This window comes from Silurus aristotelis, assembly GCF_946808225.1.
Source record: "Silurus aristotelis genome assembly, chromosome: 24".
In the NCBI taxonomy this organism is placed as follows: Eukaryota; Metazoa; Chordata; class Actinopteri; order Siluriformes; family Siluridae; genus Silurus; species Silurus aristotelis.
In genome coordinates this window covers 3,154,606-3,175,630 of record NC_139597.1, presented here as the reverse complement: position 1 = coordinate 3,175,630, position 21,025 = coordinate 3,154,606, and the positions used below count along the sequence as shown (strand labels likewise).

At 37.9% G+C, this 21,025-nt stretch overlaps 1 protein-coding gene and 1 long non-coding RNA gene across 3 annotated transcripts; one reads left to right on the top strand and one right to left on the bottom strand.

The window, feature by feature from the left end:
- The first annotated feature begins 1,513 nt into the window (after nt 1-1,513).
- On the top strand, nt 1,514-4,429 carry LOC310718926. The gene is made up of 2 exons (XR_014531310.1): nt 1,514-2,327; nt 2,885-4,429. It is a non-coding gene; the product is annotated as an uncharacterized lncRNA (long non-coding RNA).
- smo (smoothened, frizzled class receptor) lies at nt 3,819-17,532 on the bottom strand. Of its 2 annotated transcripts, XR_014531303.1 has the most exons (13): nt 16,765-17,532; nt 14,158-14,366; nt 12,536-12,745; nt 11,292-11,464; nt 10,970-11,189; nt 10,764-10,887; nt 10,586-10,678; nt 8,041-8,149; nt 7,734-7,919; nt 7,320-7,468; nt 7,015-7,149; nt 5,181-6,601; nt 3,819-5,132 (listed from the first exon to the last, which is right to left on the bottom strand). XR_014531303.1 is itself a non-coding variant. In XM_083527950.1 (12 exons), the coding sequence occupies exons 1-12, from the start codon at nt 17,018-17,020 to the stop codon at nt 6,000-6,002; spliced, it is 2,466 nt and encodes an 821-aa protein (XP_083384076.1). In that variant the 5' UTR covers nt 17,021-17,532; the 3' UTR covers nt 3,819-5,999. The 2 variants fall into 2 exon arrangements, 1 of the variants encoding a protein (XP_083384076.1); XM_083527950.1 differs by having other exon boundaries at nt 3,819-6,601.
- Between the last annotated feature and the right edge of the window lie 3,493 nt (nt 17,533-21,025).

Sequence of the window (21,025 nt, the reverse complement as noted above, 5' to 3'; positions counted from 1 at the left end):
AAACATGTACTGAAATTAGAAGATTGTTCAGCTTGATATGATTTCTTCAAGGATAACACTAGCTACATTTTACGACCAAAAGTATTAAACCAAAAGACTTTCACACTCTTCCCTAAACTGTTACCACATATTTGGCACAAAGCCAAATATCTATGAATATATGCTTTACGTTTGTTGGAGTGGAAGATCATCTGCTATAGAGCTCTGATCTCTACCATATTGAACACCTTTGTGATGAATGTGAACGCTGACTGCACCCCAGGCCTCCTCACCTTCTCACCTACATCAGTCTCTGACGTTACAGATACACCCTCGTATCTGAACGAATGTCCAAAAACTCAGGGGAAGTCCTTCTGACTTCTAACACATGGTCCTTTCACACATTGGCCTTTTTAGTGCAAAAAAAAAGAATAAATAAAGCCAAACAATCTTTTCCTGTAGTGTCTCCAAGGAGATGCAGCTCTACCTCTGCCATGTTAATCTTCCCAGAAGAGTGGAGCTTCTCAGCAAATAGAAATCAAATGTGGAATTGGATGTTCAAAAACACTTAACATTCTTATAGCTCATAATATGATCAAGTGTTTTTTTTGTACTTATAATAATAAATGGATATGATATTTGCTGACATCAGTAATAAACATATCTAATCTGTTAGTATTGTACACTTTCTTTCTATATATAAATGTTTGAAATGCTGTTTCACTGCAATGTCTAACTACAGAGCTAACATATATATATATATATATATAAAACACAAATAGATTTTAGACTAACCAAAAAAACTCTCGAACAAAACAAATAAAATGTGAAATTATAAAAAAAATTACATTCACTCACTGTCAAAATACAGCATAAAATATAATTTGTTTATTGTTAACAAATGCAGAAAAATACAGCTTTAAGGTCATTCAAATGATAATTTAACATAAGGCTATTTGAAGAAGGGAAGCTTTTAAAAAAATAAAGACAAATGCATATTTAGTCAAACAAAGGATTTTACAAATTAAACTATTTAAAAGCCATATGTCCAGCGTGCATGATGGAATTCTGTAGGTGAATAAAATCGTCTTGAACCTGCTGAAAAATTAAGACTTCTTTCACTTCTTTATAGAAACTGGCCAAAAGGTTCAGTCACAGACCTAATGAATATCAAGGTTGTAAACCATATTTGTTTCTAAAAGAAGTTAAGCAGCCTATATAATGTTTTACTTGTGTGTATAACTATACAGTGCCTATGAAAAGTGTGTAAACAGTCTTTTATGTTTTTTTGCTAGACGCTTGCATGTTCCTTTTGGTTCTATGCAGCAAATTTACTAATGCAGCAGTATGAAGATTGACTTTGAACAAACCTATATAAATGTACAGATGAATTCTCCCTTAGCATGAAGAACAACTTCACACACTCTCTGCACCTGGACAGTTAGATCCTCCAAACATTCAGCTTAAATACTTTGCCACGTCTTTTGTAAAACATCCCAAAGATGTTCTTCACTAGTTGGAGATTTCTTCAGTTTAATAGGATTTAGGTGCGATGACTAGACAGTCCATGAGAGATATCACTCCAGAAGACTGTTTGCTCTCTAAATAACCGTTACAGAACTCGGACGTGCGCTTCGACTCATCCTCTTGTTGTATGGAGAAGTCGGTTACAATGAGCCGCAGTCCAGACGGTATCGCATGGTGTTGAAATATGGAACGTAGCCACATTGGTTCAGGATCCCTTTTACCTGAAATAAGTCTCCAACCTTCTCTGCTCTAAAAAAAAAAAGCTCCATATTACACTGGCTCCTCTGTTCAATTCTTGTGTGTTTGCCTTTTACTGATTTTGCTGCACAGAAACAAGAGGAGCATGCATTTGTCTCAAAAACCATACATGACTCTGTTTTTCCACACTTTTGACAGCCACTATACAAATACAGTAACAGCAAATGCATCCACTGTATAATTTTGTATTTTGTAGTGAAAAAAAGTTTTTTTTAGCAGGGTTATTTTGATGATTACAAGAATAGTCAATTGTTCAAATGTCATCTTTGAAAAATGTTGACGATTTTACAATCTTCTGAACTGCAATTAGGTCAAGCGAACATAATGCACGGCACATCGTGGCATTAACAGGAGGTCAGTAAGGACAGGAATCTATATTACAATTTTTCTATATTACCTATAAAAAGACATTTGTGACACCAGGGTTTGTTTTGTTCTGAAACTGCAACAGAAATTGTGGAGTTTTGAACTGAATTAATATAAACTGTCAAAAACATAATTCAGTTTTGAAGTGAGGGAAGCGCATTTTCAGATCTTAAACATATCTAATATATATATATACAGTACAGACCAAAAGTTTGGACACACCTTCTCATTCAAAGAGTTTTCTTTATTTTCATGACTATGAAAATTGTAGATTCACACTGAAGGCATCAAGGGCTATTTGACCAAGAAGGAGAGTGATGGGGTGCTGCGCCAGATGACCTGGCCTCCACAGTCACCAGGCCTGAACCCAACCGAGATGGTTTAGGGGTGAGCTGGACCGCAGAGTGAAGGCAAAAGGGCCAACAAGTACCAAGCATCTCTCGGGGAACTCCTTCAAGACTGTTGGAAGACCATTTCAGGTGACTACCTCTTGAAGCTCATCAAGAGAATGCCAAGAGTGTGCAAAGCAGTAATCAAAGCAAAAGGTGGCTACTTTGAAGAACCTAGAATATGACATTTTTCAGTTGTTTCACCCTTTTTTGTTATGTATATAATTCCACATATAATTCCACATGTGTTCATTCATAGTTTTGATGCCTTCAGTGTGAATCTACAATTTTCATAGTCATGAAAATAAAGAAAACTCTTTGAATGAGAAGGTGTGTCCAAACTTTTGGTCTGTACTGTATATCAGGTCCATCACGAGGCATTTAATCATCTTTTAAAAATGGGCCACATTTATTAAGCTGCACATGGACTGACTTACTGGTAAACTGTGTAGTTTGGGCTTAAAAGGAAAATAAAATACAACCCTATGTTTGTGTGCAGTTGATAAATGAATGCCAATGTTTATATCTGTGCTTGTTTAGTATTAAATCTGGGTTCAGTGGTCTGAATAGTTTTTAATTCAGCACGCATGATTTTTTTTTTTATCTAAATTTTTTAACAAATCAAAAGATGGAATACAGTGTATTGTGCATTCATTCATGTTTTTTTTTCTTAAAAAAAAAAAAAAAAAAAGATAAAATATGTAAATGTGTGTAAAAAAAACGATTTTCTTGCACAAAATGTAAAAGGTTTATAAATCCGCCTTATTTATACACAGTTTCCTGCAATCTTATTGTAAGAATTTGAGTTATAACCCAGATGTAAAACCTTCAGCGCAGAATCCATGAATGGGTTTATCCAACATTCTGGGTTCACTCTGAGAAGCTTAAATTGATCACTACATCCTTTACAAAAGCAACAACAGAGGAATAAGAAATGGGGGTCCAACACGTCAACTTCTTACAGTGTTATCTACAACATTTTTGATTGCAGAACAACCCTGCACTACCCTGCATCATGTTCTACTAGATTGTATATGATCTCTAAATATGTTGCTGTAGTTTGTATCAAAGTATTTATCATTTGCACAAATGGCTCCAGAGTGGATATTTCTTCCTAAGAAAAGACGACCAATGAAATTGTCTTTGACATGGTTTAGGTGCGGATGTTAAATCGGATGCTAAATTGGAAATACAGATGGTCCCAGAGTTACAATAGTCCGACTTTTTTAAATTTTTCGATCTTGCTATGACGATAGCGATACGACAAAATTGTAAAAAAAAAAAATATGAGAAGTTTCGTGCAGCAGGCAAATGTAGCAGTGTTTGCCCCGCCCTCCAGTTACAAACCGGCGCTTGTCCACACACCCTCTGCACACACACATATATATATTTATAAAGTATATACTGTATAGTTTATATATTATGGTATAGTGAATTGATGTTTTGCTAAATTCTTTACTGTATTTTGATAAATTATTAATAAATGACAGTATACTACCCCATACTGATCACCATTCTTTAAAACGCCTGGGTATGCTAGGCCATGTCTCAACTTATGATATTTTCAAGAAACAATAGGGTCAGCGGAACGCATCTCCATCGTAAGCCTGGGACTACCTGTATTGTGCATTTTAAACCATTTATTATATTGGAATTGTGAGACTTTATTGATTACTACACTCTGTGTGATTAAAATAATAGAAAAAAAATAAATAAGTTGTTTTCTCTTATTTGTTTGTGTTTTCTTTTTATGCTTTCAATATAAAAAGGAACGAAAGGGTCGTAATTCACATTCTGTTTTTCAATTGCGAATTAAAAAACAAATGTATACAAACGATGCTGGTAAACCGATGCATCTTCATAAGACATTTCAAATCAAAACGATGCCTCTTTTAGATTTTAGATTCACATTAACCCAAAATTCATTCAATAATTACAAATGATACAAGGCGTTCTAGTTTGCAAAACTCTGCGAAACGCGACGCCGGCGCACAATGCGAAACTGGAGTATCTACAGAAGAATAGCGGTGAAAAATAAAACTACATGCTGAAGTACAAAAATAGCATTTCTTTTCGATAGATCTGTACAGCAATCACTTTAAACGAAAGCAAACACAAAAAAAAAAACAATTTCCATAATAGCATTTTCAGCTTGTTTTACAAGTCAGTTCATTACAAATGCCCTCGTGTTCGACGTCTACAACAACAACAACAAAGTGTTCGTAATTGCACCAGGCAACTTCATATAAAAGTACTGATGATGATGATAATAATAATAATAATAATAATAATAATAATAATAATATTTCAGAATATTATTTCTCAACACTTTCTCTTTGTAACAAAGTGCTAACACTAGCGTTTGAGTAGACAGGTTCTGTATCTGCATGAGCCAGTTCTGGGCTTTTATGAGATGTGGGTCCTTATGTAAAGTTTGTGTTTCAATTATACACTAACTTTTCCAGCCATATGTGGTTCTTTCTCAAACTGTTAGCACAGAATTGGAGACACACAATTGTATAGTATTTGAATGCGCTAACATTAGATTTTTCCCTTCACCACTTTTAGAGTTCTGACCTCAACCCTATTGAACATCATGAACGTGAACGCTGACTGCACCCCAGGCCTCCTCACCAAACCGGCATCAGTACCTGACATTACTAACACCCTTGTGGTTGAATGAGCACAAATCTCCACAAAATATAATGAAACATCTTCCCAGAAGAGTGGAGATCTTATGCTCAGGTGTCCACAAACGTTTGTCTGAGTGTATACAGTATAGTGTATATAGATAATCCAGGCCCATGCACATTTTTTGCAAAGGTGCTATTCAACCATTGAGATCAACAAATATCAAATTCACATGATATGATGTCACTTTCAAGAAAAGCATCAGCCAAATGAGCAAATGTAAATGAGTTGCAGAAGACGACTTGCTCAAGGTGGCCTGAACACAACCCTACAACAATCATGTGTTTTATACCCATTTGCAAAGCTGCCATTTAATTCACACAAACCTCCATTTGTAATAATATCATCCAGCCAGCTCATTTTAAATTAGCAATACTTAAAGCAAACTCAAAAGTGTATAGTAGCATTCTGAGGATGAAGTTCCGATTTTCGTGTACCTTATTCAATCGAGTCGGCTTTATCATCTCAAAACACACAGCCTGGATTTAAAGATTGAGGTGCATCAGAGATTTAATAGCTTAGCATGACTGATAGCAAAACTGGCAGCAATTTTTTTATATAGAGAGGCAGTCAGTCAAAACCCAACTGTGCCTTTTTAATCGTTTGAGAAACACAAAGAAATCGCTCACTATTTATGGAGCTCATAACTACCATACAAACCTGCCCCCACGTCCTGATACAGGCACAGTGACCGCGAGTAAGTCTTACATGTTTTTCTCTTAATTTGTGGTGCAAAGTATCCAGCACTTTAGAACCAAACTCTGCAGAGCAACGTAATACAGGACAGATTCAAAAATCAGAGTCGGCATCCATCAGTTCTGCATCCATTAGGTTGGTTCGGGAGTGTATCGGCACAGCCACTGGTTTCCTGCCCTCTGATCGAGGTGTTGTAAAGTCTGTCCTGCCACCACCCACTGGCGAAGGCATCTCCTGCTCTGAATAGCGGAACCCGCCGTTAGACTGCCAGGCCGGTTGTTTGAACTGACCTCGTCCCTCGTAGTGGTTCGATGTCAGTGAGTTGACGAGGTTAAAGCCAGTCTCCCTTCTCTGCTGACCAGACGAAAGATAACCAAGCCCTCCATATCTCTCCTGGTAGGGAATGGGGCAAGAAGGGCGGAATTCCGGGAAGGAGCCTGGAAGGACGTTCTCCTCTTGCGGACGTTGTCGCTCCCACAGATTAGCAACGAGGCTCCGATGCGCCGGGAGCTTGGGGAGGCGGGGAACAGCGCTGGGACCGAACTCTCTGTGACGAGGGTTCGAGTCCGCTCCGGTTGGCGCTACCGTGCGCACCTCCTTCTTCCTCTTCTTCTTTTTCTTTTTACGTTTCAGCATCTCGGGGGAGATGTCGGCTTCGACCATCCACAGCTTGTTCCGCGCTTCTGGAGGAGGCACTGCACGAGGGTGTACAAGCAACATTAACACTGATGTAAGGAAGTCCTAAGAGGCCATGCATAATTTTTTTTTCTTTCTTCTTTTTTAATGATCACGACTTCATTTTCATTAAACATCAAAGTCTGGTGATCTCAACAAAATTCTAGAGGCAGCATCAGGAACGTGCTCTTATGCCGAATGCACAATTAAGTACTAATCACAAGGAAACGATGTTTGTTCGTGAGAAAATTGTCGTGATAACGAGTAAACAATAAAGAAAAAAAATGACGATGCATGACCGCTAAGGACTTTTGTTTATCTATGTAATAACTAATGTATGTAATCTTTTTTCAACAATTTTCATATTTAATATTCTAGCTTTATTTAAAGATTAAGAATCATTAGCACACAAACACACAATGCTAGTACTGACCAGGTGTCCCAGTAGGCGTAACTGAGATGTCCTGAGGTAAAATGGCACCTCGTCTTGCCACCATCTTTGTCACATGCTGTGCCCAGGCAGAGGACATTTCCATGGACGGCTCGTTTAGTTCGAAGTTAATACCCGCTTTAAAAAAGTCACCAATTCCATCAGCATGATTCAGCGATTTTTTTGCTAGTCATTTTCTTAAATACTTAATTTCTTCCTCAATAGTAATTTCTACTCATTAAATTCCTCAGTAGAGCACAGGAATCTGATTTTATCTCCACGTATCCAGCAGGAGGTGCTGTACTTACCCACAGGTCCCTCATGGGAGACCGTGTGCATGCTAAAAGACAGTTCTTTCTCAGGGTCCATTTGGAGTTCCTTCCTCTTGGAGAATGCTTTGGCTATCATCTTGCTCTTCTTGATGCGCTTCGGCTCGTCGTCACTGCGTCCAATTATCCTTAGATTACAGGAAAGGCGTAAATATGACACTGGATATCGGATACATCCTGTAATTAGGCTACTGAGCCATTCTGTTTATTTACTGCAGGATATTAGTTTTAGAAATACTTTATTTCGTACCATTTTTGATTCATTAAGATAAATTACATGAATTTAAACACGAATAACTTTCAGTCAGACATCTCTTATCGGGAATGCCTGGGGGGTTTCTGTATATTCTGAACAATGAAACGTTTCAAAGAAGTCGTTTCAAATAAACCTACCTACACCACGTACGCTTCCAAATGAGAATAGTGGCTTTGGTCCACACCCATGTGCTCATTGCGATGCCGGTACCGAACATAGAAAACAGATTGATCTTCTCCACCAATAGACTGGGACGGTTTTTAATGGTGCACTCCGGGATCGGTTTCTTGGTTTGGTGAGCTATAGTGACATTAGCTTCACACCTGTAACAAACACCATTGTTGTAAACCGAATCTTTTATAAACATAGTAAAAACAGTAAACACACAAATAGATATTATACACCACAAATAACTGATTATACATATAAACAAAAAATGCTTACAGTACAAATTCCCTAAAGCTCCTTTCCCACTCCGCCTGGTTGAAGAAGTCATAGAAATGACATCCGAAAGTGATGAGGACAAAACCAAATGCTAGAAAACCAAATATGCCTGGGAGGAAGAAAAATGTTTTTTTTAGATATGTGGGCAAATTTCGGAGTGCTGTGCATTGTAATTCTTGATGATTCTTTTGATACTGATACTATTAAAATGCTCTGATACCAACATTCGATACCAAGTGATACTATGATAGGTAGTAATGCAGTGTAAGCAACACAAAATGCACCAATCTGGATGCATTTCTTAACAACTTGAGCAACTTCCAATAACTCATGAGCACAATTGGTAGCTCAGTGGATAAGCTGTTGGACTTCTGTCAAATCAGGAGGTCACAGGTTCAAACCCCCTCACCACCAAGCTGCTACTGCTGGGTCCTTGAGCAAGCCTCTTAACCCTTGATTGCTTAGCTGTATAACTGTAAGTCACTCTGTATAAGAGTATCTGTCAAATGCACTAAATGCACATGCAAAACACCATTTAGAAACAGACACCACAGTCTTCAAACATTCCCACCACAGACTCCACTTCCCACACTATACAAAGCTCTTATTTACCCCTGAATTGATTATATACACCTCTTTCCAATGACACGCTCTCTGACAGTTTAAAACGATTTTCATCTTTGATGCATTAATCTCATTGTGAAATCACCCACTGTGCAGTTTTTATGGTCCTTTGTAATTGTTGTTTGTAAGACCATACGAATATGATCCCCCATGTCCCACTGTGGGATCTCAGTTGTCATAATGTCAGGCTGTACAACAGTCAAACACTGATGCACGCAAGAAAAAGTCTCATCCAAAGTTTTACCTCGTCGATCCGTGCAAAATCTCTAGCTTTCATTGTGTTCATGACATACCTTGATAATAAATACTTACATACCTCATACAGACAAATCTTTTCTCTCCATAATACATTTTTATTTGTATTGTTTTATTTGTACCACCTGTCATTTTCTCTGAGGTGGTTTGAAGTTGTCACGCTAATTGCGTCATCAGGTTCGGCGCTCCTATTGGTTCTTGGTTCATCATAGAGGTCATTATTCGGCTGCAAAACTTCTTCTTTTTCTTTCGGCTTTTCCCATGAAGGGTTGCCACAGCGGATCATCTGTATCCATACCCCCCTGTCCTCTACATCTGCCTCTTTCACACCAACTACCTGCATGTCTTTCCTCACCACATCCATTAACTCTCCTCCTTGGTCTTCCTCTTTTCCTCCTTCCTGGTGTCTCCATCCTCAGCATTCTCCTACTGATATACCCCATGTCCTTCCTCTGCACATGTCCAAACCATCTCAATCTCACCTCCCTCACCTTGTCTCCAAAACATACTATAGCGCTGTCCCTCTAATAAACTCATTTCTAATCCTGTCCATCGTCGTCACTCCCAACGAACATCTCAACATCTTCAGCTCTGCTACCTCCAGCTCCACCTCCTGTCTTTTACTCAATGCCACTGTCTCTAATCTATACAACATCTCAGGTCTCACCACAGTCCTATAAACTTTCCCTTTCACTCTGGCAGATACTTTTCTATCACAAATCCTTCCTGCTATCACTCTTCTCCACCCACTCCACCCTGCTCTTTTCTTCACTTCTTTAACACAATTTCTGATCTGGATCCTCATATTTGATTTTATACAACTTCTTTGATATTTGATATTTGACAACTTCAACAATTTCTCTTAAATGGAGAAATCCCTAACAATTCCGCATCATTCATTAATTCAGCAGGGAGTGAATGAATAAAAGATGGAAGGAATTAATGTATTTATATATTTTATATATATATATATATATATATATATTTTTTTTTTTTTTTATATATATATTTATATATTAAATAAATGGAATGAATTGATAAATAAATATATTGTGTGTTTCTTGAAGGCAGACATATCTATCTATCTATCTATCTATCTATCTATCTATCTATCTATCTATCTATCTATCTATCTATCTATCTATCTATCTATCTGTCTGTCTGTCTGTCTGTCTGTCTGTCTTTCTTTTTCCTGATTTTTCTATCTATCTATCTATCTATCTATCTATCTATCTATCTATCTATCTATCTATCTATCTATAAAACATATATATATATATATATATATATATATATATATATATATATATACAATGTAAATTCACATTGTAACAGATGTAAATTATTTTAATTATTACATTTTATTGACTCAATTGAACTTAATTATTAACTTTAATAAATATTATAAAACAAAAATGTATTGAGTCCATTTTTTTATATTTTTTTATTTTTTTATTTAAACTATTTTATTTACATTTCGTTTTAACAAATGTAAACTGATAATGTTCACAAATGTTTTGCATTTCTTCCCCCTGATTTTACCGAAATTTAACCCGCACCGCGGTTCGAAAACCGAGGTACGTACCGAACAGTAAATTTTGTGTGTCGTTACCCTGATCATTATCGACAATGTGTTTGTAATCAGTTTGAAAAAAAATTACTGTACCAAGTCTCAGCATGGTCTCGTTGATTTTGCTCGCGGCTTTTTCACTCAGCAGCCCTGGATGGTTACTTTTGATGGAAAATAATGTCATGACACCTGCAAAATTGGAAACAACATTTAAAACAACTTGATCTACTGAATCAAGCAATAAAACAATGCAGTCTGTATATAACTGTCTTACCTCTGACAAGGAAATTGCCACCAATGGTGAGCACCACTCCGATCGGCGCCAGAACAAACCCAGCACGGTATCGGTAGTTTTTGTAGCCAACAAAGCAGATTCCACTAACAGAGTCTCCATCGACCTGTATGGTGTTCGGCAGAGTTTAGCATCCCGTGAGCCACCAAAAAACAAACAACAAAAAAAACAAGAATACCCGACATTACCTGTGCAATGGCCAGTATTGCCACTGTAAGGATAAACGGGATAGACCATGTGACCAGGTGGAAGTAGGATGTCTTTCCAGAAAGAGGTTGCTGCGTTGTGCCCAAGGCTTTGAAAGATGTGTGCCATGCGTAGGTGAGCATAACAAACCAGATGACGCCTGACATCAAGGAGTAGTACACGATGATAAAGATGATAACACATGAAAGCGTCTCTGTCGATCTGCAGAGAGAGAAAGAAAAAGAGAGAGAGAAAGAATAAATCAGTCTGGTGTTCTGGCTCAGATACATTCGAACACTCTGGAAAATCCTCAAGCGTCCTTACGAAGGCTCTCCGAGTCGCATGGTGTTGTCACTTTTGCACACGATCTCTTTACGAGCGCCATCCATGAACTGAGCGAGCCACCCGATGCTGCCCACGAAGAAGCAGGCATTGACGTAGAAGAGGATTACCGCCGGGTAGCGGTTGGAGTTTTTCCAGTCGGCGAGAAACGTTGCCTGTAAAAAAAGAAAGAAGAAAAAGAGACATGTAGTCAAAAATTCCTAACATGTCCAGCCAAAGAAATCCCGCTAATTGACACAGCACTTGTATTTACATTTATATATGATGACGCCTTATCCAGAAGTCTCTATCAAAAACACCCAGGAAGTTAATACTGATGGAACAGCACAACGTTAAGTTCTAATGTAAGTATTTGCAGAAGAACTTGATCTTTAGGCATCATTTGAAGCCTACTATTGACTATTGTTTGGCCTTTAAGGGGTTCACTACACTACCAAGGTGCCAGAACATGGAAGAACCTTGAAGCATGGTGAAACCGATCAAGCCGTACTAGAAGAAGTGTGTCGATGCAGTTGTGTTGCTGCCTCACAGCGCCATCGTTTGATCTTGAACTCCGGTGCAGATTTGCGTTTATAGTAGGGATCTCCATAACTGAGTCCGATGCGATGTGATAAGATACAATTCTTCCCTATTACGATCCAACGGGATCTGATTTTGATTGGATTCAACACAATGCGATTGAATATAGTACTGATAGTTCACTTTTATTTCTTTGCTTCAGACATACAGCAAATGATCAATTTACTTACGTGTCATCTGAAATCTAACGCATGGCTCTTTCACAAACAGGCAGGTCCCCAGGAAGATGCAGCTCTACCTCTGCCATGTTAATCTATGTTTTATGTAATTCTCAGGACACGCCTCTGTCTTTGTAGCGATGCGATACTTCATATTCGTGTAGCAGGTACGAATCGCTTATCGTGGTGCAAATGCCAACTTTTATGCCGAGTTCTTTGAGAGCTCATCCAGGTTCCAAAGTTTCCACTTACATCAGAAAAATATGCTGCTTCAATATTGTGAAAATACTATTATTTCCTTTTAAACTATGTCGTTGTCTACTTGTGACTGCTCCCGAACAAGCTACAGCTTTTTTCTGCAAGAACGTCCTTTTATCTATTCGACCTCGCCATAGTGAACAAAAATCAAATCACTTATTATCAGTCCATCATAATTTATGAAGGCAATTCTTCATATCTGACCCCAAGACAGTGCTCATGTTCACTTACCAACGTAAAGAAAGTGCAAAGCAGGGTGATCGATCCGAAAATAGCGATGTAGCCATGCATGTCATTGTGCTCCTCCTCCGTGAAGAGTGGATTGTCACACTGAATGCCACAACCCTCTACGTCCTTGTACCAGCTGGCCTGGATGTCAGTTTTGACCAGAGGAGCTTCGCATTTTCCTGATGTATTGAATTTGAGTTTTTGCACCTCATTCTATTGGAGAAAAAAAAAACAGTATATTGTATATTCAAGTCATTGGATAGTGATACAATCAACAAGAAGATCAACATCAAAACAAACAACCTGGCACTAATGCTGTAAATATACACTGATCGGGGTTAACATTTTTACATTATAACATCATGACCTCAAGGTTCAGTGATGCACATGGGGAGTGAAGGCTGGTCCATGTAGTCTGATCCAACAGACGAGAGCCTGTAGCTCAAACTGCTGAAGAAGTTAATGTTGTTAATACTCGATGGGTCAGGACTGTTTTGGCAGCAAAAGAGGAACCAACTCAATATTAGGCAGGTGGTTATAATTAGAGCCACAACAACTAATCGATAAAATCAATAATAATATTCGATAATGAAATTCGTTGCCAATGAATGCCGCTATCAAATAGTTGGGCTGCTCAAGTTACGGGACCTTACAGGGTCAACCAGCATCAGGAAACAGTGCGTGTCCCAAGTCATCCAAGGCATGGGAACATCTTATATTAAATACAACAAAGAAAACTGTACTTGCAAGTTATTGCAAAACAGAGCTTGTGTGGGATGCACGAGCACACAAAAAGAAAACACACTGGTGTCATGGATGAAGGAGAAACATCAGCACGGCGAGTAAAAATCATACAAAATTTTATTAATTATATATTGTAGATGCTTCACAACTGAACAAAATGTGTGTATTTTTTTTAAACAAAGATTGTCAATAATGTATTATATTTTATATTGTTTTTTTAAGCATTAGTGTCAACATGCCATCTGAAAAAATCAATACAAATGTTGATTTACACAATTGCGTCAAATGCGTTTTTTTATTTTGTTTTTTGTTTTTTTACAGAATCAACCCAGCATGAGTGAATTTGTTCGAAGGAGAAATCCCCCATGCGCTCCTAAACAAGCAGCCGCTATAAGCCTTAAAATGTCTAAATTAAAGAAAGTTAAACTTAATATCTTCCCGTGGGCTCACCACCTGCAGGAGGGACCGTAAGGGACGGTGCTGTGAGGATTGGGCAGCAGTCAAAGGCGGGGGCCTGCTTGGACTGCTGCCCCCGCGACCCGAATTACGGATAAGCGGCAGAAAATGAATGAATGAATGAATAAACTTAATATGTGGCTTTTGCATTTTTTTAAGTACACTTTTATACATAAATACCCTGAATTAGGGTTTTATATACTTATAGTAAGCAAAACATTTAATTAAAAAAAACAATAAATCCGTTTGGTTTTTGTAAAAAAAAAATAATAAAAAAAATCTGATTAATCGAAAAATAATCGTCCCATTAATCGATTATCAAAATAATCGTTAGTTGCACCCCTAGTCATAATGTTATGCCTGATTCGTTTATATTGAGGAAACAAACTTAGACCTATGCAAAACTACGAGAAGAAGGATTATACCTGGCAACCAAGGGGAAACTTGTCCGTGTTCTCACATTTCAGGAAGTTGGGCCACCCTCGCTCCTGTTCCACTATGCTGCAGGGTCGACGGGTTGCCTGGCACAGGGTCTGGCTGGGGAGCTCCACCTTGCCGTTCTCACACTTGGGCATGTAAACAGCACACAGTAAAGGCTGGATGACGGCCCAGCACCGAGGTGCATTTCTCAAACCTGACAGAGAAAACATGCAAAAGGTAAACATTTGTCTTTCAATTTCAGTTTATTTTATAACCATATTTATTATTGTTATCAACATGGATAATGACTCAGATATTCGATACTAAACTATTTCTGGTACAGTCGTCCCTCGATTTATCGCGATTTTTAATCTAACAATTTTGTTACGCGAAGGGTCCCTATTTCAGATAATAAGAAATTAGTTAGAAAAAGTAGAATCTGTAGGTTTCCACTTATTTATTGGTTGTATTGTCCTCTGATGTCAATAAAAGGGAGGAGTTAAAGACATACAAACCAGATTTAGCCAAAGAAAAGAGTTCCCCAGCCCCTTCTTTGACATCATAAGACACTTCAACCAATAGACAAGCAGAGAAACTATGCATAGGCTATGCTACATTACTGTACTGTACTACAGTACTCACTATAAATGTAATATTTCTACGAATGTATACAAAATTCATCTTGCTATATTCTTGCAAATGTTTTTTGTGTGTTTAAAGAGTGTTAAACAATAAAAAATAAACATTTTTGGGGTGGCGTCCATTTATCGGTCGTAACTACCACGATAAACAGGGGACGACTGTATCATATTAATTACTAATCTGACTTTTTGAGAGCTTTCCATGGCAGGCTGTGCAGAACACCAATCTATAGAAATCACTATTCCAGGTGTGGTGGTAGCTTAGTGGTTAAAATGATGGACTTGTTATCAGGAAGTTGTAAGTTCAAATCCCAGCTCTATCAAGTGGCTGCCTTTGAGCAAGGCCGTTAACCTTCAACAGCTCAGTTATATACATGAGATAATTGTAAGTTGTTGTGGATGAGAACATCTACCAAATGTAAATTCCTATTTATATTTCACAAAAGTGAAACAATTATCTCTGGAATCAGCTTTCAATATGGTGAATTTTTGTTTAACAGACAGACAAAAAAACAACAAAAAAAGGTTTCTACTCAGGAACTTAGCGCTGTATCATTAGCAAGTGACACAGAACCAGCATCAATAGTAAACACTGGAGCACTTCATACCTTGAAATGTGTTCTTATGTACATACTAGCATTAGCTTTGGATAAATGAACACACAGACATTAGCAACAAATTAGCCAGCTAACCGTGTTGTGGGATGTACATTTGTTTTAAATCAAACAAAATGAAATTTCATTTGAGTAAATATACATCCTTCAAAACAGATAGCCGGCTAGTTTGTTGCTAACAACAGACCAATGTGATGGCGTCCATGTTTTTTTTTTTTCATCAAGAGTGAATGAAAAAAATCATATACTATACAACTCGGTATTGGATACAGTACATCCCTTAAAATCAGTGTCATGTCAAATGCAAAGTATTCATCTTCTATAATCATGCAGACTGTAACCTGAGGTCAGGAACCATTGAGATACCCATTGAACCATAGTCCAACAGAAATGTATCCGATAGCAAGAAGAATGAAGAAAACTTTTTTTGTTTAACATTTTGTTGAGGAAAAAAAATGTGGGGAAAACTAATAAATAAAGGTTAATAAAAAGCACTGAGCTGAAGTTTTTCTTACAGATGCAATAACATGTGCCTGAAGCCCTGAGGATTTTAAGATTAATGTGTGAACAAGGAGGAAAAGCCCCGAATGGGTCATTAATAGGTGTTAATGGTAATTAAAGAGGGAATCAGGAAAAAGGAAATCCAACCCATTACATTGTTTAATGCAGATTAATAGCTGTTAGTGGCTGTTTTGTGCTTCACAGCTTCACACCTGAGAAAAGGTGAGGATCAAGCGAGTCTCCTGTGAACAAGAACCTTCACAGAATTTGTAACGTGTATAATGGAAATTGTTTTGGTTTTACAGAGTGATATATTGCTCCATGTACATCTGAATATTATGATTTGTGGATACTATTAAAACACCTTTGGTGGATTGTAGGTTATATGGATATTAATTGGGACCATTAGGACTTCCAGATTCCAGTAAGTGTCTGCAAAAGTGTCAGTTAGATGTTAATGATTCACTGATGTACACCAGATCAGTAAAGGAAACCACTGGGTGATGGTTTTAATGGTATTTGTAGTGAAAACCATTAGAATTTCAGATATTTTTTGGTTTGTTTTTTAGAGTAGCCATTTGAGATTTCTGGTTATTAAACAAAGACTGGAAAACAGAAACATAAAAGCATGCAGCATGGCAAAATGACAGATACTTTGCTGATTTTGTGGATTGCTATCAAAACTCATAATCTCCAGGAATTTATTATATTTTCTACTTATAACATCATGCTTTTGGGTTTTGTGCGTTTTATGGTACTGAAAAATGTATTTAAAAAAATTTCAGGAATTTTTTTTTATTAATTTTGTCTTTAAAATAAATGCATTGCTTTGTTCCTTTATAAAATAAGATCTTACCCGACCACATGGCCAACTTCTCAAACGCTTCTTCTTGCGTCTCGGAGTCTTCAGCCAGCACCAGAGACGTGTGCGTGTAGGGCAAAGGAGACCCGAGACACGTATTGTACTTCAACACTTCACAAGTTGTCGTTTTCTTGCAAAAATTGTTCAACATGGTTTCATTTTTGTATAACATCACGTCCTGACTCACCATCACAGTACCAACCCAAACCCAGAGCATCCCAAATCCAAAAACAATGGAGCTGGAGGACATTTTGGACACCGACAACAAATTTCCCCAATAAAATCCTTTCTAATTCTTTATCTCCTTTTTTTAATTATTATTTTTCTTCGTGCCAATAAAAGCGGCCTGCAACCAAAAGTGTTTCAGACATCAAATCCGAAACCATGACTCAAAGATTTGTCACATAGTAGCGAATTTGTATTATTATTCTTTTTTTTTTCCCTTCCAGGAGTTCCGTCTGTTTTCTTCTTCTTTATTACATTCCTCAAATCAAAACTTTCGACTCTGACGCAAGAAGTAACGGGTGGTCTTCATCTCGGTGCGTAAAATCGGGTGCGTAAAAAACAAAAAGAAAGCAAAAAAGTCGGAATTGTAGGATTTTCTTTTACTAAAAAAAGTCCTGAAGACGATAAAAAAAAAAGCAAGAAAAGAAAGTACAGAATGGCTTCATCACCATCCCCCACTTTTCAGATGGAGGAGGGAAAAAAAAGGAAAAGAACTGGCCTCCGAGAGTGTAACTCGATCCCCAGGCTGCTGGTTCTGCCCCCAGATTTTTCCCCAACAAAAAAAAGAAAGAAAAAGAAGTGGTATAGACTAAAAAAAAAAAAAATCAAGCAGCTCCGACTGGATTTATGTAGCTTCCTCATGCGCGCAAAATCTTGGCACCAACTTTGTTCCTAAAAAGCCAAACTTCTTTTCCCATCCCCCTCTAAGTGTGTGTGTGTGTGTGTGTGTGTGTGTGTGTGTGTGTGTGTGTGTGTAGTCGACTTGAAACATTCAGTCCATCCTCCATGCAGGTCAGTGTGTGTGGATGTAAGTACTGGACTGCACCCACCTAAACAGCTGTGAAGTTCTCCTGCTTTCTATCTGCCATATCAAAAAAAGCAGAACCATTCAAAAAATCTTCTATATTTTATTGAATGAGAATTGGATGCTACAGCTGGATTTTGGAGTTAAAGCACTGCCATTAAGCTCGCTATAATAATAATAATAATAATAATAATAATAATAATAATAATAATAGTTACTATTATTAATATTAAACTGAAATTAATGCAAAAAAATTGCTCAAGATATTAACATGATTTAAATGTGAATATATTAATATCTTGGACAATTATGTTCAATAAGAAGAAGAAGTCAAGAAGCTTTTATTGTCATTTCAACCATATATAGCTGATGCAGTACATAGTGAGATGAAACAACGTTCCTCCAGAACCCAGGTGCTACATACAACAACATAAAACAACAGTCACAGAACCAGGAAAAAAAACACAGGCCAAGATCTAGTAGAAAGATCTTAGCCACATAAAGTGCATGTGTGCAACTGGTGCAAACAGTGCAAAAAGACAACACAAGACAGTGCAGGACAACACGGGACAGTGCAGGACAACACGGGACAGTGCAGGACAATACACAATACACAAAACACAAAATAGCTCCACCAGTAAACCTGTCCTAACAAAATAAAATAAGGTGCACAGTAGCAGAAAAATGTAAACAATATTGTGCAATTAAACATATAGCAGCAACCGAGATAAAGTGAACAGTGGCAAAAATATGTGGTATCATGATATCAATGTTTGTCCAAAATCCCTGGAATATCTGTCACATAGTAGTGAAGAACTCCATCTAGAAGTAGGATGAATCAGGTAGTAGCTCAGTATTAGTACTGGCTCAGTACTTTAATAATTACCAACAAAACATTACTAAAATCTCAGTACTGCAATACAAACTCAACCTTGAGTCAAAATTTCTGCTTAGTTCTGTTCATCCAGGATTGTTCAAACTGTGCTGATTTTGTTCAGATTTCTTTGTCAGTTCTGGACAAACGTTCAAATCGTCCCACTGTTTGAACACCTTTAGACTCATCGAGGTGTTCTGATGCTCCTAAAACATAGCGAATGCAAATAAAACAGTTGGTAATAATAATATAGCAACATCTTCTAAATAAATGTCATCATATCCCTCAGACTTAAAGCAGAGTGTTCACCTCAGGTTGTGGTTGGTCCACAGTGTTGTCTTTCCAGACTGGGAGTTCCATAAAAGGCATTTTAAACATAGCTACTACTGAGTGAGAGAGCAGAGACCACACACACACACACACACACACACACACACACACACACACACACACACACAAACACAGGACCTCCCTAGCTCTCCCTAGTTGTGAATACTTAGAGGACATCTCCATGGTTACAGTCATATCATCACTTAACATACATTATATGGACAAACGTGTGTGGACACCTGAGCATAAGATTAGTATGTGCTTTATGAACATCTAATTTCACACAATTCCAAAATCCTCCTCTTGCCTCTGAAGACGTTCCAATCGATTTTGTGGAGTTTGTGCCACAAGAGTGTTTGTGAATTCAAGTACTAATGTAGGTGAGAAGGTGAGGAGAACTGGGGTGATGTCAGTGTTCACATTCTTCACGTTTAGGATTGATATCTTCCACTCCAACCAGTGTAAAGCATATCTTCATGAAGCTAGCTTTGTGCACAGGGGCATCGTCATGCTGGAACAGGTTTGGGTCTCCTAGTTCAAGTCTCCAACTTCATCCTATCAGTTTGGGGATGAAGTACACATGGCTGGAAAGGTCAGGTGTCCCAATTCTTTTGTCCATATAGTGTAGTTTCCTCTGGGTTTTTTCCGATTTCCTCCAAACTCTCAAAAAACATTCCTGGTTCCTGGTATAAGCTTCAACCAACTCCATCATGACCCTGACCAGGATAACCAAGAGCCATATTTACAATCTACAATTTGGGTACATCTTTTTTTTTTAAGAATATTGTTAATCTTGTCTTATTTCTGTAAGCTTGTGCCCGTTATTGTAGTACGTGAAAGAGCATATAAAAGGATATACTAACTCTGACAGGAAGGGGGCGCTGTTGCAAGAGCACACTGAACAGTGAGAACAAATATGCAAGCTGTACCATCTGTTCGTTTTACAATGCAATTCATTAAATTTACGTCCTTGAACAGGCTCTGGATGTATTTCTGCACCTAAACACACGTCAAGACGAATAGATTGTATCAACTTCACCCTGAGAGGACAAAACCACAGTAATGTACTACAATAATTAACTATTTCACTAACATATCCAGTAAGTGGCAAACTTCCTTATTAGGTCTTGTATTGTCTAAGTCTTTAACATGTAAATGTAATCTCTTTGCATAATTGAGGAACAAGTGAACTCTTCTTCCTTTTTCAGCTGCTACAGTCAGGAGTCTCCATAGCGGATCATCCGTCTCCATACCTCCCTGTCCTCTACGTCTGCCTCTTTCAATCCAACCACCTGCATGTCTTCGATCACCACATCCATAAACCTCCTCCTTGGTCTTCCTCTTTTCCTCCTTCCTGGTGACTCCATCCTCTAGTTATTCATTATACTGATAATGAATAACTTGTGGACTAATTATAAAAAATATAAGGAGAGGTCTGGATCATCTCGTATGTGATGCATTTCTATACAATTAATTCCAGAGATCCTCCACACACACACACACACACACACACACACACACACACACACACACACACACACACACACACGATTCCTATTCCTCAGAAACGAACACAGGATTGGAAAACCCTGTGTCATACAATGATGCAAAGTCTGAAGTCAGTTATACACAGAGTGAATTTCTTTGTGGCCAAACCAAACACATCACGCCTGTGCAGACTCTGAGAGGACGAGACGTGTTTATCCTAGACCAGGCCCGTGTTATTCCTGGGGAACCCCCTGAGGAAAAAATGCCAAAGCTTTGCCAAAGCAACTTGTGCCATCTCTTATACACGAGGTACTCTGCACTATGACGTGTTTATTTACTATATTCAATACCATGTACTATTATAAGCTACAAAAGCAGAGACAACTAGGAGACCCAAACCTGTTCCAGCTTGGGAATTCCCCATACACAAAGCTAGCTGCATGAAGATATGCTTTACATGGGTTAGTGTAGAAGTTCTCCTGCTCTAGAGCTTTTGCGCTCAACCTTATTGAACATGAATGTAACCCCATGCC

What these genes read in the sequence shown, in the direction of transcription:
- smo (XM_083527950.1), bottom strand. Translation starts at nt 17,020, where the DNA reads ATGTCCTCCAGCTCCATTGTTTTTGGATTTGGGATGCTCTGGGTTTGG. An exon ending in CGAGACCATGCTGAGACTTG is followed by an intron (nt 8,150 to 10,585) that starts GTACAGTAATTT and finishes TCTTCCTCCCAG; the next exon opens with GCATATTTGGTTTTCTAGCA. An exon ending in AGCTTTAGGGAATTTGTACT is followed by an intron (nt 7,920 to 8,040) that starts GTAAGCATTTTT and finishes TGTTTGTTACAG; the next exon opens with GTGTGAAGCTAATGTCACTA.